Consider the following 23,394-nt stretch of genomic DNA (forward strand, 5'->3'; position numbering starts at 1 on the left):
CTGAGACCCACTTACAGCACAACACCATGGTCCCTGGGTCACTACCACTGTGCAACTGCTGGACATCAGCCCTGATGCTTTGCACTTTGAAGGGTACTGAAGGCATCCCCCAATGTGGGTGGCTTGTCAGGCAACATCTTTGACAGTATGAGATCTGTTTCAGCCTATGGGACTCTTCCCAATGCAGTCCCCCAGCCTTCCTTTTCAAGCTACTCCATACCCTTTCTGGTCTGCTGTCCACATGCAACCACCATCTGCTTTCCTGGGTCAGATCCCAAGGCAAGGCCCTGGTGCTGGCTCCTGCCGGAGGCCTGGGCAGAGGGTGCTACCAGATAGTGAGGGATAAGAGTAGGGGCGGGGCAACGCAGTGAGCATGATGGAGGACACACCAGTCTCCAGTCAGACCAGGAAGCTGCAGGGTTTTCCTCTGAAAAATATATAAATACACACACACTGTAAAAAATCCAGACCCCATAGAAAAATATAACAAAGAAAGGACCCCTACCCCATAGTCCCAGCACCCACTGTTAGTGCTATGATGTATGTACATCCTTCCATACTGTTTTTCAAAACTGTATTTTGTGAAGGAGGGTTTGTCACACATACTGCTTTGTGATCTGCTCTCTCATTCAAGCGAACATGGTGCCCACCTCTGACCAAGGGACCCAGGCACTAGGGCCTGCTCTCTGTCAAGTCCTGTCTGAGATGTCTGCCTTTCTGCCAATGCTGTCTGCTCTTGTCCAGGGACTGGGCTGGGAAAGCTGACTGGGATGGGGCCAGGCTCCAATTCAGCAGCTTCCTCTGTATCCCTATCCATGCATGTGACCCACACCTGTGTGTGGGAGGGGGGCTATGTGAAGTAGGTGGGAGTATGTGAAGCAGGCAGGGGTGGAGGGGAGGCCAGAGCTGACTCATCTACCTGCAGAACACCTGTCTGAGGTGGCCCCAACTCTACTGATCCAGGTGAAAACCTCTGAGGGTTGGGGTGGGGTACTTATGCCTAGTATCATCTTGGTCACCCACTGATGATCCCCCACAGGGCCACAGCTACTGCTATAGGGAGCCCTGGCCCCTGAACACCTCCAAAAGGATGTGGCCAGAAAGGCCAGGCACCTCCCTCCTGAGACCAAAATTCAGTGAGATGCAAGGACAGAGCTGGGGGAGGGTCTGGCCAGCCTCAGGGGCCCAGGGACATCCAGCCTCTCCTCACACCCTCAGCTAGTCAGTCTGCAGCCCAACCACCAGCCCTGAGTCCCCAGGGCTGTAACAGCAAATACTGGCACACTCGCTAAAATGATAGGAGCATGAGGTAGCATACAGCCTCAGCTAAGAATGGCCCAGCATTCTTCCAACATTCATTGGGTAGGGGGCTGTGAGCCAGCACCAGTAATGAGGGTGCTCAGCTGGGGCACTAGTTGGCAGGGGCCTCATTTGCCAGGGGTGGGCTGGAGGCTGTTCCAGGGGAGCAGTGGGGCAGCAGCCCTGGGGTGTGCAGTAAGGAGTCATCCACTGCTTAGGCCAGAAGCACTTTATTCCTTGACCCTCACACCCACCATCATCCTCCCTAATGTCCCAGAAAGAAAATAAAATAATAGGGAAGGGTGTCTCCAGCTGCAGGACACTGACCGCCACAGTTGGCTGGTGTCTGGCCCTCACTGGGCTCCTTGGAGTACTGTGTCCAAGGGGCTTGGGCCATCAGAGCTGGCCACCACCACCACTGTCTTCCAGCTGCATTTGGTGGGCCAGCCGCTGCCCAATGGCCTCCAGGGGGCTGGCTTGGTAGGTTGGGCTGGCCAGTAGCTCCCGGAACCGGGCCCTTTCTTCTTCACTGAAAGATCAAGACCCAAAGGTTAATACTGCAGTAGCTCAGGAACCCCAGCCCTTGGGGGATGTCTGGGGGCCCACACAGCCCCAGGACATAGATCTACTTTCTTTTTCAGAGTAGAGGAAAAGGTGGTGGTGGGGGGAAGAGTTCCTGGGACTGCCTTGGGACAGAACAGAGTATCTTCATCCAGGGAGCTTATGTCGGTGCAATGGGCAGGTCACAGGGCTTAGAAGTAACAATGACCTTGGATGGGGACAGGATAAGAAGCAACAGGAGGTAAGAAGGCAGATGTGCCTGTGAGATCCTGCCATCTATGGTACAAACCCTGCAGGATATGCGAATGCCAGCCTTGTTGGGCCTGGTGGAGCAGAGCCCCTGGGGTCCCTTTTCTCCCTTGGGGTTTATGGGGGAGCTTTGGATTCATAATGCAGGGTATACCAGACAGGTGCCCTCCTGAGACACACTGCCTTGTTTAAGGAGCTCCCTCTACAGAGCTCAAAGAATAAATGTGCAAAGGATATGCAGCCACGTTGGAAGGGCAGGGATAGGAGGACTTGGCTACCACAAGGCACAGAAGCTTTACTCCCTCCTCCCTAACTTAGGCTCTGCTTATACAGGCTGCAATGCAGGGGAGAGGTCCCAATGGATACGCCTTGCAGGGCTTTCCCTCCTGCAGGAGCTCGAGTTTGGTGAGGAGCCTCACACCCTGAGCCCTGCTGCCATCATCAGCTTCCCAGTGTCCACCTAAGGGCATTTGCCACATCACACAATATAATCCAGAGACCCCAGTGAGGGGCCTATGTGCTATTGAGACAGAGGTGACCAGACACAGTCTCTGAGCCCAGTGACAAATGCAGCTACTCTGGGTGGTGCCTCTAGGACAAGTCAACCAGACCTGTGGTTACCACTGTGGCAGGGACAGCTCTGGCTTAAGTCACAGGGCCCCAGCTGAGCGCAATGACCTTGTACAAGTCCAGATCACACTGGGTCCATTTTCTCTGTGTTCATGAGGAACCTCAGAGCCACTAGACAACAGCTGGGAGAGAGCCCCAGGCTTTGATAAGCATGGTTCTGTACACTGGCAGCAGCAATGACTCCCCTCCCATTGGGTGGGCTTTTCTGATCCACTTGGAGCAAACCTGCATCATGGCCAGGCTGGCTTCAGCCAAGCAGCCAGCTCCCACTGCCCTGAGCAGCAGAGAGGATAGGGTTGGGAGGCTCATCTTCTTCAGCTGGGATTTGGCCAGAAGGTCTGGCAGTCCTGGTGACATGGCAGAGAGCACCCAGTCTCTGGAACACGGCAGGATGAATGCAACACACTACCCCTTCTGGGCTCTCAGGGAAGGCGACTGCTAAGCTGAACTGAGGATCTAGGTCATTCAGACGCCTGAGCCCTTGCCATGTACTGCTAGGCACCAGGGGTATGAACATGGACAAAGACTTCTGGTGACACAATGGAGGAGCATACACACTGCTTCCTGTTTCTCCTCTCAGAAATTGCTTAAAAGCAACAAGAAATCAACTCTATCTTTGATGAAGCAGAGGACGTATGAGCCCTTAACTCTTCACAAATACAGCATCAGTCACCAGAGCTGTGGAGAAGGGAGGCCTGTAGTCTAGACTGCAGATGAAGCTATTGGTACATGGTATGCCAAAGGGTAAAACTATCACTCCATCCAGAACCATGAAAGTGCACTGTGCCCCATGGGAGCTCCAGGGACCAGGCTGGGCAACAAGGAGAGGCAGAGGGTAGGAGATGCAGAAGAAGAAGACAGAGATAAGCTCAAGGTACTGGAAGCACCAATACATGACACAGGAAGAAGGAGAGGACAAAAATGTCACTCACACACAACCCTGGGTCATTGAGAGAATTCTGATAGCTTGGCTCTTTCCATATACAAATTTCCTTCAAACAGCTGGTGAAGGGAGAATTCAATTCATTAAGACATGAGTAGAAATAAAGATAACCACAAAATCTATACAAAGACATTAAAAACTTAGGGCTAAAAAGTATATATAGTGAAAATGAATTATAATTCAGATCAAAAGACCCAACATATGAATAACTGATATCCCTAAAGAGCCAAAATAATAGCTTAGAAGAAATATTTGAAGATATAATTTAGTACAAATTTCCAAAAACAATTATTAAAAAAAAGACTTGAGTCTAAAAACTGAAAGGGTACAAGAGGCCCTAGTAAGAACTGATATAGTATATACAATACTAAGAAATATCCTTGCAAGTTACTTTAGTAGCAAAAAAAAAAAAAACAATCCTGTGGGCAGTCAAAATGAAGAGCTATCTCACAAGAGTTTAAAACTCAGGGTCACTCAGATTTTTCCACTTGCAATGAAAACTTGAGCCCAGTCTAAGAAAGAGCCTAAGTGTGACCCAAGATGACATTTGCGTACAAATCTCCACAAACGTTTTTGAACATGTTAAGATCCTACAGGCCTTTTTTCAGACAAACCCGTAGAAGATAAGCTCAGGACAGCAGAAGGAATGAAGCCAGGGCTAGGACTGCTGATGGGTGCTGACTCTGTAACTGGGCACCAAGGTACAGCCAGTAAAGGTTCCAGTCACAGAACCAAATATTCATGTACTTCATGCCTACAATGTCCTGGGTAACAATCAACTAGGCTAGAGTAGAAGAGCAGGGAAGGGAAGAGGGGGCACTTTCTCTAAGGTGAAGTGTGAGAATTCCCCAGGAGCCTCCTAAGGCAGCTGGCCAGATGCTTCAGGCTGTAATGCACCATACCTGGAGTTATATTTGAAAACCAAGCAGAGCAGCCAGTGTGGAGTCATGAGAGGGTGGGGAAGCGTGGGAAGAACACCCCTCACTGAGGCCTGGGGAAAGCGAGTAAGGTGAGGTAGCCCAGGAACTTGGCAGCCTGGTCAGACTCATACTCACAGGAGCTGAAGCCTCTGTGCAGCACTCATCCGGCTGAGCTCAGTGGGCCTGGGCTTGCTGGTCACCCTGCTAGAGACAGAGAGAAGTCCAGTCAGACACAAGTGTCCCACCTGAACATCTTCCCCTCAAACACCTGATCTTCCTCTCAAAGCTTAGGCTGTAGCCACCTCCAGGCCTGACATAACCAAGCCACCAAACAGCCATGAACTCTATGTCATGCTTTGGCTGTAGGGGCTAGGAAGAGTATAGTCAAGCAGCTTTCATCTGATCTGATGTGCCAGGTGAGGTTATTGTGGGTTAGTCATGGGGTTGGGGTTCTGCAGTAGCTAGGATGAGTCTCAATGTCTCACTCCTCCCTTATAATATGGAGTAAGCAGACCTAGATATACACACATCCACTGAATCCTTCCATCCTGCCCAACTTTATTAATCAAGTTGCATGTCCTAGGGGGATCCATGTGGCACCACGTCCTCTGAGAGTCCAGGTGCTGTTCTTCCTGAGAGACACAGGCCAGAAGGTAAGGTAAAAACTGACAAATGACTCCACATCTTTAGCAGGAAGGAGGGGATCCCATTTTGAGGTGGCTATACCAGGCTCCCTCCTAGTGGAGCTGCCAGGCTGAGTGTATGTGGAAATGCCACACAGGACACAGGGCCAAAAGGAGAGCAGGAAGGGCAAGAGAATCTGCTCAGAGCTCCTCAGGCCAATGCATAAATTTAGCCTCCAGACCTAGAGACTTGATATTTTATTCATGTTACTTTTTAAAATATGAATGTTAAGAAATGTCATGTGCACCAAAAATAACGCCTTGGCCCCACTTTTCTTTAGTCCTTGCTTCCAGACCTAATCTGAGGAAGGGCCTGGGTGCCCAACTCCTTCTGTGTTCCTCCTAGGCCGATCCAACCCTCCTGTCTAATGACCTTCTGCTCACTCAGGCTCAGGGTGCCTCCATGCCCTCTCCAGGCAGGAATTCTCATAGAATATAGAAAGCCATCTCATTTAGAGAGTTCATCCCAAAGGCTGACCTTTTTAATGTATGTATACTGAATAGATGGTCAACTTCCTAACATTTTGCCACCACACCAGTCATGCCCTATAGAACAGAGGATCCCCATGGGCCCAGGATCTCCAGGCCCCTAGCCTCAGTCCATGTAAGTGGCCCAAAAGAACTTGCCATGCAGGTTGGTGTGGTAAGCCCATGGCTCTAAGCCTGGCTTCCTCACGTCCTACCTGGAAAAGGCTCCATGCAGTGGGCCTGGGCCTTTCCCAGGGCAGGCATAGCAGCAGCATGGTCTCAATCCTGAGGCTTTGACTGATGTAATCTATTGAGGTTTCCATGGCAAGACTCTGTGTGTGAAAAAGCAGGCCACCACCAGCAGGCCAGTAGTGGATAATGAAAGAGTAAGTTCTTCAAGAGTGTGATCTTCTGGTGGGTGAAGAGCAACAGTGGTAGTCGGACTCTGGTTCTCAAGATACAGGGTCAGAGTGCCTGTGTGGCAAAGGTGTCTTGCACACTGGGCATGTGTGGCTGCCCCATGGCATAGTGTCCTAAGCCCCAGGATCTCAGCCTAGTTAGGAAATGGTGCTGAATGCATCCTCTCAGACTATCCCCGACCCAGAACTTAGAAGCCCACAGAGACACTGGTGGGAGCTGGCCATGGCAGCATGTGGGCCCACTCTGCCTCTTGAGCAGACCATTAGACGTGTGCCTCATGCTAGATGGTACTCTCTAGGAGCTGTTTCTGACATTGGGTTTGGCTTCTGGGGAACATTTGGCCCGGAGTTGGGTCTGCCATAAGCTCAGTTAAACTGGGGAAAGGAACACACACTGCCACCTGGTGTCACCCATGTTGTTGTTGTTGTTAGGTGCCGTTGAGTCATGTCCGACTCATAGCGACCCTATGCACAGCAGAACGAACAACCATCCAGTCCCACACCAGCTCCATGATCCTTGCTATACTTGAGCCCATTGTCACAGCCACTGTGTCAATCCACCTTGTTGAGGGCCTTTCCCTCTTTCATGGACCCCTCCACCTTACCAAGCATGATCCTTCTCCAGGGAATGGTCCCTTCTGACAATGTGACCAAAGTAGGTGAGACAAAGTCTGGCCATTCTTGATTCCAAGGAGCATTCCGGCTGCACTTCCTCTAGGAGAGATCTGTTAGTTCTTTTAGCAGTCCACAGTACTTTCAGCATTCTTTGCCAGCACCACAACTCAAAAGCGTCAATTCTTCTTCGGTCTTCCTTATTCATTGTCCAGTTCTCACATGCAAACAAGGCAATTGGAAATATCATGGCTTGTGTCAGGCACACCTTAGTCCTCAAGGAGACATCCTTGCTCCTCAGCACTTGAAAGAGGTCCCTTGCAGCCAATTTGCCCAGTGCTATACGTTACCTGATGACCAGACTGCTGCTTCCATTGGCGTCAATTGTAGAACCAAGCAATGTGAAGTCTTTGACACCTTCAATCTTTTCTCCATTTATCATGATGCTGCTTATAGGTCCAGTTGTAAGGATTTTTGTTTTCTTTATATTGAGATGCAATGCATACTGCAGACTGTATTCTTCAATCTTCATCAGTTAGTGCCTCAAGTCATCCTCACTTTCAGTAAGCAAAGTTGTGTCATCAGCGTGTCACAGGTTGTTAATGATTCTTCCTCCAATCCTGATGCCACGTTTTTCTTCATATAGTCCAGCTTCTCAGATTATTTGTTTGGCATACAGACTGAATAAGTATGGAGAAAGGATACAACCCTGACACACTCCCCTCTTGATTTTAAACCATGGGGGGTCCCCTTGTTCTGTTTGAAAAACAGCCTCCTGGTCAATCAATGTACAGGTTCTCCATGAGCACAATCAAGTGTTCTGGAATTCCAATTCTTCTCAATGTCATCCACAATTCCTTATGATCTACACAATCAAATGCCTTTGCATATTCAATAAAACACAAGTAAACATCTTTCTGGAATTCTTTGCTTTGAGCCAGGATCCATCTGACAGCAGCTATGATATTCCTTGTTCCATGTCCTCTTCTGAATCCAGCTTGCACCTCTGGAAGTTCTCGATCAACATACTGCTGCAACTGTTTTTGAATTATCTTCAGTAAGATCTTATGATCTACATGATAATAATATGTTATCATAATAATATAATAGTATGATAGTAATGATATTGTTTGGTAATTTCCACATTCTGTGGGATCACCTTTCTTTGAAATGGGTACAAATATGGATCTCTTCCAGTCAGTTGGCCAGGTAGCTGTCTTCTAAATCTCTTGGCATAACCAACTGAGTGCCTCCAGTGGGGGATCTGTTTGTTGAAACATCTCAATGGGTATTCCATCAATTCCTGGAGCCATGTTCTTCGCCAATTCCTTCAGCGCAGTTTTGACTTCTTCCTTCAGTACCACTAGTTCTTAATCATATGCCACCTCCTAAAATGGATAAAGAACAACCAGTTCTTTTTGGTACAGTGATTCTGTATATTCCTTCCATCTTCTTTTGATGTTTCCTGCATCATTCAATATTTTGCCCGTAGAATCTTTCAATATTGCAACTCAAGGCTTCAATTATTTCCTCAGCTCTTTCAGCTTGAGAAATGCCCAGTGTGTTCTTCCCTTTTGGTTTTCTAACTCCAAAGCTTTGCACATTTCATTATAGTAACTGGCTTTGTCTGCTTGAGCTGCTCTTTGAAATCTTCTGTTCAGCTCTTTTATCTTGTCATTTCTTCCATTTGCTTTAGCTACTCTCCACTCAAGGGCAAGTTTCAGAGTCTCTTCTGTCATCCATTTTGTTTTTTTCTTATCTTTTTAGTGACCTCTTGCTTTCTTCATGGATGATGTTCTTGATATCATCCCACAATTCTTCTGGTTTTTGGTCACTCGTGTTCAATGCATCAAATCTATTCTTTAAATAGTCTCTAAATTGAGGAGGGATCTATTCAAGATCATATCTTGGCTCTTGTGAACTTGTTTTAACTGTCTTTAACTTCCAGTTGAACTTGCATATGAGCAGTTGATGGCATGTTCCACAATCAGCTTCTGGCCTGGTTTTGGCTCAAGATATTGAGCTTTTCCATCGCCTCTTACCACAGATGTAGTCAATCTGATTCCTGTGTATTCCATCTGATGAAGTCCACATGTACAGCTGCCATTTGTGTTGTTGAAAAAGGTGTTTGCAATGAACAAGTCGTTGGTCTTGCAAAACTCTACCATGTGAGTTCCAGCATTATTTCTGTTGCCAAGGCCAAAATTTCCAACTACCAGTGATTCTTCTTTGTTTCCAACTTTTGCATTCCAGTCACCAGTGATAATTAACACATCCTGATTGCATGTTCGGTCAATTTCAGACTGCAGAAGCTGATAAAAATCTTCAATTTCCTCACCTTTGGCTTTGGTAGTTGGGGCAAAAATTTGAATAATAGTCATATTAACTGGTCTTCCTTGTTGTTGTTGTCATGTGCTGTCGAGTCAGACCTGACTCACAGCGACCCTTCCCTGCGTTTCCGAAGCAGTATCACTATGCAAGTAGATTGTCCAACCTTCCTTCCGAGGAGCAGCTGGTGGGTTTGAACCGCCAGGCTTCTGGTTAGCAGTCAAGAGCCTTAGGCACTATGCTACCAGAGCTCCTGGTCATCCTTGTAGGTGTATGGATATTATCCTATCGCTGACAGCACTGTACTTCAGGACAGATCTTAAAACATCCTTTGTGATGATGAATGCCATGCCATTCTTCTTCAAATTGTCATTCCTGGCACAGTAGACTACACATGGTGGTCTGATTCATAATGGCTAAACCAGTCAATTTCAGCTCTCTAATGCCTAGGATAGGAGCTCTGGTAGCATAGTGCCTAAGGCACTTGATTGCTAACCAGAAGGCTGGTGGTTCAAACCCACCAGCCAATCCTCGGAAGAAAGGCTGGGCAATCTACTTCCATAGTGATACTGCCTCGGCAACCCAAAGAGGGGTCGCTATGAGTCGGGTCCGACTCGATGGCACATAACAACAACAACAATGCCTAGGATATCAATCTTTATGCGTTCCATTTCATTTTTGACAACTTCCAATTTTCCTAGATTCATGCTTCGTATATTCCATGTTCCGATTATTAATGGATGTTTGCAGCTCTTTCTCCTCAATTTGAGTTGTGCCACATCAGCAGATGGAGGTCTCGAAAACTTTACCTTATCCTTATCATTAAGGCTGGTTCTACTCTGAGGATGCAGCTCTTTCCTGGTCCTATATTGAGAGGCTTCCGACCTAAGTGGCTGTATCGGACAATGTTTCCCGGCTATTCATAAGTTGCACAGCACTGTATCAGTGTTTCTCTGCTATTCATAAGGTTTTCCCTGGCCAATTATTTGAGAAGTGGATGGCCTCCTCCTTTTTCCTAGTCTGTCTCAGTCTGTAAGCTGTTGAAACCTATGCACCACGTGCAACCCTACTGGGTTTAAGACACCAGTGACATAGCCTCAAGCCTCACAGCAACATGCCACCACAGCAGGACAAACTGACAAACCTTAGCTGTTCAAAACCTCTCCACTCTCCCCACCCTTCCCTTACATAGATCCCTGCCTCTTTCCTGCCACTTGGGAGAGCTGTGGCCTGGGTCTCTAGCCTTACCTGGATCCCTGCCTCTGCTTCCTTGCTATGTCGTGGTCCCCCTGCTGGCTTTTTCTCTTTCACGCTGCTTGGGAGGGGTGTGGCCTGGGACCCCCAGCCTTACCTGGATCCCTGCCTCTGCTTGCTCGCTCTGTCCTGCCCCTCCCCCCAGCTTTTTCTCTGCTTTCCCACTGCTTGGGAGGGCCCTGGCCTGGGTCCCTGGCTTTACCTGGATCCTTGCCTCTGCTTACTCACTTGTCACCCATGAATGATCCCTTTTTCTTGGGATCATATTGACACCACAGACATCTTGTCAAAAAAGCAAGGGCCAGTTTCCAAAGCCACAACACTGGGTGATGGTCAGACTTAACAAGCTTAGTGGGATGGTTCTGTGCAGGGCCTCTTCCCGTGTGCATCTCTCCTGTTCCACTGTCTACTGTGCTCAGCAAAGAGCCAGAACATGGGTGCAGACATCACAGATCAGCCAGCTCAGCTTGTGAGTCTCAGGAAGACCACATGGGAATCTCCAGAAGGTTTTAAGCAGGCTGGAGCCCAGGCCTACACCTCAGATCCTACTCCAGTGGGAAAAATTTGCCTTCTGCCAAGGTGATACAGTCTGAAGCCAGATCCCTACTCCTTGAGGCCAGGTGAAGGTAATGAATGAGGCTACATACCTGGGTAACAAAGCCCAGTGACAGGTGAAGGCTCTGATTCTGCTCCCTAAAAATAGTTTTTGCAAAAGATATAACAACTTTGGAAATGAGTGGAGTCTGAACTAAAAGCAAAAGGAACTGCATGTAAGATATAAAGTCATGTTCCGTGGGGGCACAAGTTAACAGTTCTGATACTTGACCACACATACTGGGATCAAACACACACAGATGGTGGTGAGGTTTTCACTGCTGGAGTGGGATAAGCAAGGACAGGTGGCTAGAATGATGCATGTGGTGATGGATTAGGGTTGGAGAAAACAGTAGCAACTCATGTTTTAACTTAATACAGAGAAGGTTACATTACTTTTTATAATTATATTATATATTTAATATAATTATAGTAATTATTACTAACTAAAGTTATTACACACAGATACTTCTGTCATCTGAAAGGGCCTAGAAGCAGTAACACCCTAGTAACAATGAGCACACCAAGCACCCGGATCTTGGTTTCTGATACTAGTCTCCAATATAGGGAATCTGGGCCTTTGGAGAAATAGCTGATCTACTACTAGGGCAGGAAATGTACAAGGTGAGCCTGGAGCATCCTGTAATGCCAAAAAGTAAAGAAGTGCTATCTCTCTTTCACACACACTAAATGGGGTAGTATGTCAAAGGGGCACAGTAGCCAACAGAGAGTTCCCAATGGCCAAAGCTAGAACAACCTAAGCAACAAAATAAACAGACATAGTGGATTATAACCCAAAGTATGGAATGACTGACTATCCATGAGTCCAACCCTGATATAAATAAACAACTGAATAAATGGAGAAGAGATAAATTTCCCATGCAGAAGAATTTCAAATATCCCTGTAGATTCTCTGCTCTCAAAGAGGTGGCGCATCACTTTCAACTCCTTAAGTGTGGGTTGCTCATAGTGACTTCCTCCCAAAATGTTCACTGTGGGAAAGGGGAAAAAGAAGACCTTCAGAGTGGAGAATTCTGACAAACAAGACCTCAGCCAGGTGGTCAGGGTCAACATCAACAGTGCTGAGTCCTATCGACGGGCTGTACCACTCTTAACATGATGTGATGAAAATGGCACCTCACCTCCGTGATTCCAAAACGCCACTGCTCCAGTCTAATCATGATAAAAAACAGTGCACAAAATCCCAATTGAGAGGAGTCCTAAAACTACATGACCAGGAGTACTTCTCCAAATGGTCAAGGTCATCAAAAACAAAGAAATGTCTGAGAAACTGTCACAGCCAAGCACAGCCTAAGGAGACATAAGGACTAAACGTCATGTGGTTTCCTAGATGAGACCCAGGGTAGAAAAAGAACATCAGTGAAAAACTGAGGAAATCTGAAGAAAGCATGGGCTTTAGCAAATTATTACTTTAAATTGATTATTATTTATGTATCAATATTGGTTCATTCGTGTGACACTATACTAAGACCTGATATTTTATTCATAATAATAAAAGAAACTGGCGAACATTGTACAAGAACCCTCTGTACCATCTTTCCAACTTTTCTATAAATCTGAAACTATTATAAAATAAAATGTTTATTAAATCAAATGAACCAACCAACAATCAGCTTTCCCAGCACCTGAGACACATGTGAGAAGACACTGTGGCCCCTAGGACAGCTATGAGACCTCTCAGTGAGGCACCACAGCCACATCCAGGGGATCACAGAGTTTGAGACCAGTCAGGGCCACCCCCAGCCTGACCAGAGACAGCATGAGCAACCACAGCCAAAGTCCCACACTCAGAAGCCCAGGGCCCCATACGCATTCCTGCCCCAGCCGGGCTGACTGCGGTGTTTACGCAGCTCTCTCCCATGGGAGCTGGAGGACATTTTTCAGATGAGAAACTGAAAAACACATATGTGCACTTGACCAGGGTCACATTTTTGTTTGAGGACCCAAAATGGAATGTGCATCTCAGGCTCGCGTTCAGTTGTCAATCTCAACTCAGGGTGGCCACTCCTCCTCACACAGGCAAATGTTTGGTCTGGTTCCACCCCACAGAGCCTTCCTCTCCTATCTTATGATGGGAGTCACTCACCCACGGGGGTTGGACAGGGAGCAGATTGGGCTGACCCTGAGCCATCACCTGTGCCCTGAAGCTGAGAGGTCTCATCCTGTAGGGCTCAGGTGGAGCTTGAGCAGGCTCTGCATGGGATTTGGTGCTTTCAGCCAGAGAGAATTACTTCTTAAAAGGCAAAATTAGAGTCAACAGCAATAAATGTTAAAGTCCAGAAACTATGATCAAAACAGAATGCCCCACAGCGTCTGTCCTGCTTGTTCCTGGAAAGCTGAGGTCTGAGCACCTGGGGGCAGCTCCTCCCTCAAGGGCCAGGCCCCATGGCACTTTCATTTATGGAGACAGCAGCCTAGAGGCAGAAAAGCCCTTGAGAAAAGCTTTCTGGGCAAGCCACAAACAGCAGCATGTTGTGTCCCCAAATTCAGGGAAGCAACAGCATTGGTGTGGTGGCTGGATGAACATGCTGTGCACAAATGTTCTTGCACTGGTCACTCTGGGAGCCTGCACAAGCGATGGCTGGCCACCAGCATCACCACAAAGCCTCAGGACAGATTGAGCTGTGGCTCTCTCCTGCCAGCGGCCTGCCTGGTGTTCTAGGTGCCCTGTGAGGAGGGTTCAGCCTGGCCTTGGCTCATTCATTCAAGGGCAGGGCCCCTCCACAACCAGCTCTCAGTAATAGGTAAAGGGAACATGCTGGTATGTCCAGGTATCCCCAGCCTTGGCAGCTGGGAGAGCTCAGTGATAGGAAGATGTCAGCTTTTTATCCCAAGACATTTTAAGAATGAACCAGATTCCTCTTTTAGAGCAAAGACAAATGAAGAACATCAAAGATGCAAGCACACAGTCCAGAGGACTAATGGACCATGAGAACCTCAGCCTGTATGACCTTGAGACCAGAAGAACTAGATGATACCCAACTACTAACACTAACCACTCAGAAAGGAATCAAAATTGGAGATCCTTAATAGAGTGGGAGAAAAAAATGTGGAACAAAATTTAAAAAACATAAAAAAAGACCAGGTTTACTGGTCAGCTAGAGACTGGTGGAACCTCTAAGACGATGGCTCCAAGTCACCCTTTAGGTCTGGAACTGAACTCACTCCTGTGGCTTAACTCTCAGCCAAAAAACAGATAGGTCTCTGAGCCAAACAACTACACCAGGAGATGCTCTATTTAGAACAATCAACCATGGGAGATCAGAGGGCAGTATTTGCACAGGAGGCAGAAATGCATAGGCAAGAAGGACACAAGGAAAGGGTAACCACAAGGAAGAACTGGGAGGAGAGCTATTACACTGTGGGGAATGTAATCAGTGTCACAATGTTCATGAGCTGTTGAATATGAAATGAAACTGCTTTGTAAAATTCACCCAATTCACAATAAAAAGTTTAAAACAAAACGAATGAACCAGGTGAAAATTCTGGCTAGAACAGTGTGTGTATGCACCTCTGTGGAAGGAAGGAAGCCTGAAGGAAGGAAGTGCAGCCTGCAGGAACAGCTGCAGATACATACTCCTCATTACCATTCCACTCCAGCAAGGAAACACAACTGCCCCGTTGCATTCAATCAGCACAAGCCCTGTGGCCCTGTCGGTGTGGACAAGCCATCTACCTACTTATGGAACCCCTAAAGTACATAGGTTGTACTGGGCCAGAGGGCAGGAGGGTAGAAAGCAGAGAGGCCGAGGCCCTGACCATGCAGGGACATGAGCAAGGATCAGAACAGAAAGGCAGTGTGTGGTGAGGAGGAGCCATAGGAGGGGAGGCATGTGCAGGACCAGATGAGGCAGACAGGAAGTTTCAGTGGGAAAATCCATTTGAGTCTTGTTCTGAGAGAGGCAAGGGCAGAGATGATGGGGGTACTTGGAGAGGGTACCAGGCCCAGGAAGCAGATGGTGGCCCTGACCAGGACAGAGCAGCCAGTGTGCCCACTGAAGTGTGGATGGGGAGGTGGAAGGAGCAGAACCCATTAGGGGAAGGGTGGGCCAGGATGGCCATTCCCAATCAGAAGAAGGCCATGAGAGTGGAGTCAGCTTGGGCCACCTCACCAAACTGATCACTCTCCTGTTTACGAGTAGTAGGCCAGGCACTCCTAACACATCCTGCCTTCCCAGCTTCATGTGATGGAGATGCCACCTGACTCCTGGTTCCTGGTAGCTAGGCCTCAGTCGAAGGAGTGCAGGTATTTGATAAGAATCAGTCTCCATGCGGTCAGCACTGCCAGGACCTTGGCCGTTTCCTCTACCATTCATTCTCCACTGAACACAAGTAAGCCAGTACATGCACGGCTCAGTTGGTAAGCAGCCTATAAAGGAGCAGCCTTATACTTGCCTCCTGATACAAAAGGACACCATACTTGCCTCCTGGGCTGCCGCAAGCCACTGCTGTTCTCTAGTTCTGCCAACTCAGGTAGCGCCTCCATCAGTGGGCGCAAGTCCCCCACCACTTCCGTGGCCCTCCGCCGTTGTGCCTCCCAGCGCTTCTGCTCAGCCAGCTTGATGGCTTCTATCTCTGAGGGGGAAAGGGAGGGAAAAGGAAGTTAGAGGAACAGAAACCATATGATATGCACTCACTGAGTACCTGTCAGAGGAGGTAGGCCATGAAGCTGAGTGGGCAAGGGCCACAATGCCCAGCCCTGCTCAAGGCATAGGGGATGCCAAGCAAGTGAGAGTGCTAGATGCCCTCTTCCCCTCCACTTGAGCCCCAACACTGGCCCTGCTTTCTCTGGTGCTGGCTCCCATCATGAGCCTGCTGGAAGCAGGCCATCGTGTTCTCCTTTCCTGCTGTCACCTACACCCCACCCCTGGAAACCTGGGAGGCAACTAGCTCCAAGTTATTTTTTCCCTTAATCACAGATCTCAGCACATGTTTTAATTACAGGGTTGATCATAAGACCAGAGCTAGAAGCATTGAGGATTTTTCCTTTTGAAAAGGGAGGCTGAAATAGTGGCCTGGGCATGTGGGGTGGGCAGAAGGAAGTGGGAGCCCCACACAGGCACAAAGAAGACAGCAAAAGGACAAACATAGAAAGAAGGGTCTGGACTTCAGTCACTGAGTCACTCGCTGAGAGAGCCATGGCCTCCTTTGCTCCTGTGCAGTTAAAACGAGCACCAAGGGAGGATCCCGCGCCTTGTGCATCTAGGGGAGTTGTCCAGAGGAGGGAATAAGTACTACCCTGGGGGGATAATGTGAGGTAGAAAGTGGTGAGGTCCCAAAGCCAAGTACAGGCTATGGATATGGGTACAGGGGCTGTGTCCAATTGAGCAGAGCATGGGGATGACACAGAAAGAACCTCAGCCTCTGCACCTGAAAAGGGACTTGAATCTGTAACTGGACTAGAAACAAGCCTTGGGACTTGATTTGCATTTACAAATGTGTTTAGTCATCAGAATTGTGAATAAAGCCCATGTGCTCAAACATGTTCTTCATACTTGCAGGTCTCAGATCAGTCTCCCTCCTCCAGGATAACACCAAGATGGCATGAGATAGCATCCAAATATGGCCAGAAGTCAGGGATGGAGAACAGAGAGAGGCAGTCTTTCCCTGTTAGCCAGTAACACCATAAGCCCACCTGTGACTGCCCCAAGCACAATGACTGAGCCACCTGCAGTGACTAGCTGTACTAGACTGGGGTGCAGAGACAATGACAATGCACAGTGTTCAGAGAATTCAACAGAGAGAGAGAGACAGGATGTAGGACCAGAAGAGGATGGCAGTGATGACCATGTGGTAGAGACAGGACAACAGCTGCTGGAGGAGCTAAGCAAAAACACTGTGCCCTTTTTTTTAATTTTGCCTTATGGGCAAAACTCAGCACAGCCACCAGCACTTGCCACCCAGAGCATCGGCTCAGCAAGTCATGTGCCAACCACATGCCATCTGCATCACAAGCCCAGGTCCCCAGCAAATTATCTGGAGCACCAAGCACTGCATTCAAATGGTCTCTAACAAGAGTTGAGAAGGCATTTCTAAGAGACTAAGTTCCAAAAACAAATTACTTGTCTACCAGGGAGGGATGCCCCACAGGTTTTATGAAATCCTGCATTATATAGCAGTGAAACATTATCTAAGACTATGAGGATGGGCAGGACTGGGCATTGTTTTGTTCTGTTATACTACAGTTGTTATGAGTCAGAGCTGACTTGACAGCACCTAACAACAACAGCCCCTATGTATGGCCAATTTCACAGAGGTTTTTTGGGGCTTCCTGATTAATGAAAGCTAGGAGAAGAACATATCCTTTGGATATGGGATCTCTGCATTAAGAAGCTCCTGCATCCAAATACAAGAACAGTAATATGGGTCAAGGGTTGCAACACTGAAGACCCGGAGAGATAGCTGTGGCAGGCAAGTCACCTCACAAAGCAGACAGCATGGAGGCAGCAGTGTGCCAGTACCAGAAAAAGCAGAGACAGTGAACAGACTCAGATGGTGGCAGCAGAGTATAAAGACCAAACCCCACCCGAAAGCTGAGAAGAGCAACCAATAGCCAAGTCTGCCAAATGAAGTCACTGAGTTTCCTGTTTGAAAGTTTCACAATGGGTGACAATGATCACTGGTTTTCGGTTAGGATATGTGGTTCCCATCTGAGAAGTAAGTGATCCCTTTAGACACTGAGGTTCCAAACTGGTACCACTCACAAACCTTGCTCTTTGTATATCTTTGTTTATGCTTTTCTATTACTACAGTTGCTATTATAATTATGTTGTTTCCATGAGTTCCCTGTGACTGTTCCAATGAATGATCAAACTCAATAGAGAAAGAGTGCCATGGAAGGGAATGGCTAGTGTCAGAAATGGTATAGAAATTGGAGAACAGGGGTATATTTCACCTCCATTTCACAGAAAGAAGGTTGGTGCTGATTCTTATAGTTATTGTTACATTTTCTTAAATATAAATAAGCAATAACTATATAGAAAAAAAAAAATTAGACTTCTCAAAATTAAGTTTCTGCTCATCAAAAAACATCTCTAAGAAAATATATAGGCAAGTCATCCAAAGTCGGGAAGAAAACATTTGACAAAGAAGGTATTTAGGCTATATAAAGAATTTCTACAGTTCAATAATAAAAGAATGAACAGCCTAATGAATAAAATGGGCAAAAGATATGAATAGACCACTAAAGATGATATACAAATTGGCAAAAAAAAAAAAAAAAACACATGAAAGTACTTTTTCATGGCCAGTAAAGTAAAATCACAATGAGCTACCACTTCACACCCACCAGAACAGCCAAGGTTAAAGAGAGAGATACCACCTCACACTGGCAAAGATGTGGAACTACAAAGATCCTCACCCAGTGTTGGTGGGAGTGTAGATGTCTGACCACTTCAGAAAAGCGTCTGGCAGTTGCTGATAAAATTAAACATACACCTACCCTCTGACCCAGCATTCCATTCCCAAGTACTAACCCATGAGAAATGAAAACATATGCCCACAAAAAGATTTGTAAAGAATGTTCACAGCAGCCTTCTCCATAGTTCCTAAAGTTGGGAACTGCCCAGGTATCCATCAATAGAAGAGTGGATATCAAGCAATATATTCAAAAAATGAAATACTTCTCAGCAATACAAAGGCATGAGCGGCTGCTGCATGCAGCATGAAGGAACCTCAAAAACACTATGCTGAACACAAGAACCAAGATAAAAGAAAAATACATCCTGCAGGTTTCCATTTATATGAAGTCTACAGCAAACAAAACAAAGCTATGGACAAACCAGTCAGAGCAGTGTGACTTCTGGGACTGTGGGGCAGGGGGAAGGGACCCAGGGGGCTTCTGGGAGACAGGGATGGTCTACACCCTAACAGGGGTTTTGACTGCAGAGGTGTATGCATTTGTCAGAAATCACTGAAAGGACCACTTGAGATTTGCATTTCATTGGATGTAAATTTAAGTTAAAAAAAAATATATATATATTGAACTCTGGATCATATGCTGGAAAGAGTACTGATGCCTGCAACTCATTGTGGAAGGCATAAAAAAGTGACATGGGTGATGGCTGGATACAGAAGAATGGCTAATGAACAGATAGTGATAAAACAAGTAAGGTGCTAGCAGCAGAATCTAGGTGGGAAGTAAATAAATGGGTGTTTACTGTAAAACTCTTCCAACTTTTCTGTAGGAAAGTTTTCAGAATGCTAGGCATAACAGGCTTGGAAGATGTAGCTAAAGCTGTATCTGTTGTTAGGTGCTGTCGAGTATGTACAACAGAACCAAACACTGCCCACTCCTGCACTATCCTCACAATCCTTGTTTATGCTTGAGCCCATCGATGCAGCCATTGTGTCAACCCATCTTCTTGAGGGTCTTCTCCTTTTTCACTACAGGGAATGATCCCTTCTGACATGACCAAAGTAGGTGAGACAAAGTTTGGCCATTCTCACTTCTAGGAGCATTCTAGCTACACTTCTTCCAGGATAGATTTGTTCATTCTTCTGGCAGTTCACGGAATTTTCAGTATTCTTTGCCAACACCACAATTCAAAGGCATCATTTCTTCTTTGGTCTTCATTATTCATTGTCCAGCTCTCTCTCACATACGTATGAGGTGACTGAAAATACCATGATTTGGGTCAGGTGCACCTTAGCCTTCACAGTGATCTCTTTCCTCATAAACATACATATTAAAGAAGTCTTTTGCAGCAGATTTGCTCAATTCCATACATCTGATTTCTTGATTGCTGCTTCCATGGGTACTGATTGTGGATCCCCAAAAAAATGAAATCCCTGACAACTTCAATCTTGTCTCTGTTTATCATGTTGCTTACTGGTTGTAAGGATTTTTGCTTTTTTTTTTTTTTTTTATGTTGGTATAATCCATACTGAAGACTACAGTAACTGATCTTCATCAGTAAGTGATTCAAGTAATCTTCACTTTCAGCAAGTCTTCCACTAATTCTGATGCTGAGTTCTTCACACAGTCCAGCTTCTCAGATTATTTGCTCAGCACACAGATTGAATAAATATGGTGAAAAGATGCAACCCTGACGTACACCTTTCCTGATTTTAAACCATGAAGCATCTTCTTGTTCTGTTTGAATGACTGCCTCTTGGTCTACGTACAGGTTTCCTCATGAGCACAGTTAAGTGTTCTGGAATTCCCATTCTTGGTAATGTTATCCATAATTTCTTATGATCCACACAGTTGAATGCCTTTGCTTTCAAACAAGATCCATATGACATCAGCAGTGATATCTCTCATACCACTCCCCCTTCTGAATCCAGCTTGAACTTTTGGCAGTTCCCTGTCAATATATTGCAGTAACCATTTTTTAATTATCTTCAGCAAAAGTTCACTTGTGTGTGATATTAATCACATTGTTCAATAATAACAATAATAATGTTCAATTCTGTTGAATTACCTTTCTTTGGATGGGCATAAATATGGATCTCTTCCAGTCAGTTGGCCAAATTACTTGACATAAACGAGTAAGTGCCTCCAGACCTGGATGTGTTTGTTTTAACATCTCAGGGGGTATTCTTTCAATTCCTGCAGGCTTGTTTTTCATGAATGCTTTCAGTGAAGCTTGGACTTCTTCCTTCAATACCATCAGTTCTTGATCATATGCTACTTCCTGAATTAGTTGAATGCTGGCCCATTCTTTTTGGTACAATGACTCTGTATTCCTTCCATTTTCTTTTGATGCTTCCTCCATCATTCAATATTTTGCCCATAGAATCCTTCAATATTGCAACTTGAGTCTTGAATTTTTCCTTCAGTTGTTTCAGCTTGAGAAATGTCAAGCATGTCCTGCCCTTTTGGGTTTCTAATTCCAGGTCTTTGCACAGTTCATTGTAACACTTTACTTTGTCTTTTCAAGTCGCTCTTGGAAATCTTCTGTTCAGCTCTTTTATTTCATCATTTCTTCCATTTGTTTTAGCTAGTCTACATTTAAGAGCAAGTTCCAGTATTTTCTGACATCCATTTTCTTTTTCTCTTTCTTTTCTGCCTTTTTAATGATCTTTTACTTTTTTCACATATGATGCTCTCAGTGTCATCCCACAACTTATCTGGTCTTCAGTCATTGGTGTTCAATGCCTCAAATCTATTGAGATGGGCTATGAATTCAGGTAGGATATAATCAAGGTCATCTTTTGGTCCTCATGGACTCGTTCTACTTTTCTTCAGCTTCAACATGAATTTGCATATGAGTGATTCATGGTCTGTTTCACAGTCAGTTCGTGGCCTTCTTTTGTGATGATATTGAGCTTCTCCATCACCTCTTTCCACAGATGTAGTTGATCTGATTCTTATGTATTCTTCATCTGGTGAGGTCCACTGTATAGCTGCCATTTGTGTTGTGGAAAAAAAAAAATGTATTTGGAATGAGTAAGTTGGTCTATCACGCAGTCTGTGGAATCATTTTGTTCACCAAGACCACATTTTCCAACTACTGGTGCTTCTTCCTTGTTTTCAACTTTTATATTCCAATCACTAGTAATTATGAATACATCTTGATTGCACATTTGGTCAATTTTGGACTGCAGAAGTTGGTAAAAATCTTCAATTTCTTCATCTTTGGCTTTCATGATTGTTGTACAAATCTGAATAATAGTAGTATTAACTGGTCTTCCTTGTAGCCGTATGGATATTATCCTATCACAGCATTATACTTTAGGATAAATCTTGAAATATTTCTTTTGATGGTGAATGTAACACCATTCTTCCTCAATTTGTCATTCCTGGTGTGGTAGACCATGTGACTTTCTGATTCAAAATGGCCAATACCAGTTCATTTCAGCTCACTAATGTCTAGGATATCTCTCTTTATGTATTCCATGTCATTTTTGACAACTTCCAAGTTTCCTACATCATATATTCCATGTTCCAATTATTAATGAATGTTTTCAGCTGTTTCTTCTCATTTTGAGTTGTGCCACATCAGCTAATGAAGGTCCCAAAAGATTTACTTCATCCATGTCATTAAGGTTGACTCTACCTTGAAGAGGCAGCTCTTCCCCAGTCATATTTTGAGTGCCTTCTAACCTGAGGGGTTCATTATATGCCACTATATCAGATACTGGAGCTCTGGTGGCATAGTGCCTAAGGCATTTTGACTGCTAACCAGAAGGCTGGCAGTTCAAACCCACCAGCCACTCCTTGGAAGGAAGATTGGGTGCTATGAGTCAGAACTGACTCAACAGCAGTGAGGTGTTTTATACACACACACACACATATGCCAAAGAGGTAAGGAGGCTGCATCTTCTGACCTCATCTAACCTCTCAAGAGGAAGACAGGTTCACCATCAGTAGCCCAAAGCTTATTCCTGTGAGGCCAGAGATGCTGCCTCCCTCCAGCCCTTTCAAAAATCCTGACCCCAACTGTTTCTCCCGTAGCACCCACCACCTCTCTGCTGGGTTCAATAATTCGCTGCAGTGGCCACACAGAACTCATAGATTATGGGGTTTATTAGGGAACCAACAGGCTACAATTCAAGTTCAGGAACATGCTCTGTCTCTCTCAGCCCACCATCTCTCAGCCAACAGTCTCTCTCAGTCTTTCTCTCAGCAGTGTGTGTCTCTCAGTGTCTCTCTTTCTTTCAGTGGTACGTGTCTCTTGGTATCTCTCTCAGCAGTGTGTGTCTCTCAAGGTCTTCCCTCAGCAGTGTGTCTCTCATGTCCCTCTCTCAGCAATGCATGTCTCTCAGCAATGCATGTCTCTTATATCTCTCAGCTGGCAGTGAGAAATATCTTCTGCCTCTAGGAGGGCTCCTTTTGACCCTGGCAGAGTGGCAATCTAACCAATCCCAACATCAGAATTCTATACATCTGAGAGGGCGAACTTCCCAGAAAATTACTTTATGCTGCTCCCAACAGAAATACCCCAGATGGATAACTTTAACCATCAGGAATTACTCAGTTGCTCACGGCAAATGCCACCATGGAGTTTACAAAGACTTATGGCTAGAAAAGCCATACCAGGTAATTTACTACACCACAATATACATCTGATACTACTCCAGTGTTATACATTTCAGAAAGTTTCCCAGTAATAGATCAGACATTTCGCTGCTATTCAGTGCAACTATTTCAGTGGCGAATTTTTTCAGAAAGAGGTGGCCCTGTCCTTCTCCTCAGTATGTTTTAGCCTGGAAGTTCCACTGAAATTTGCCCACCATGAGTGCTCTGGTTACCCAGTGCCACTCTGACAAGCATATACCACAAATGGGATGGCCTTAACTAACAGGAGTTTATTCTCTTACAGTTCAGGAGGCTAGAAGTCCAAGTTCAAAGTGCCAGGCTCTAGGGGCTGTGTGAAAGCCCCTCAACCTTGGGCTTCAGCTCTGCCTCTTGCTCCCAGCCCAGTGAAGTTAGAGGCATCTTTTCACTCAGGCAGCTACTGGCTCCT

At 45.9% G+C, this 23,394-nt stretch overlaps 1 protein-coding gene across 1 annotated transcript in view; it reads right to left on the reverse strand.

Moving 5' to 3' along the window:
• Positions 1 to 1,695: 1,695 nt before the first annotated feature.
• The window catches only part of SLX9 (SLX9 ribosome biogenesis factor), a 74,806-nt gene continuing 53,107 nt past the window's right edge, over positions 1,696 to 23,394 (reverse strand). The window contains exons 4-6 of the mRNA XM_042782021.1: positions 15,406 to 15,556; positions 4,738 to 4,806; positions 1,696 to 1,828 (exon numbers count right to left, since the gene is read on the reverse strand). Coding sequence (XP_042637955.1) covers positions 1,696 to 1,828; positions 4,738 to 4,806; positions 15,406 to 15,556 — 353 coding nt within the window. The remainder of the gene's footprint in view (positions 1,829 to 4,737; positions 4,807 to 15,405; positions 15,557 to 23,394) is intronic.

Source organism: Orycteropus afer, unplaced genomic scaffold (genome assembly GCF_000298275.1).
Source record: "Orycteropus afer afer isolate SDZICR_OR568_19922 unplaced genomic scaffold, OryAfe1.0 scaffold00219, whole genome shotgun sequence".
In the NCBI taxonomy this organism is placed as follows: Eukaryota; Metazoa; Chordata; class Mammalia; order Tubulidentata; family Orycteropodidae; genus Orycteropus; species Orycteropus afer.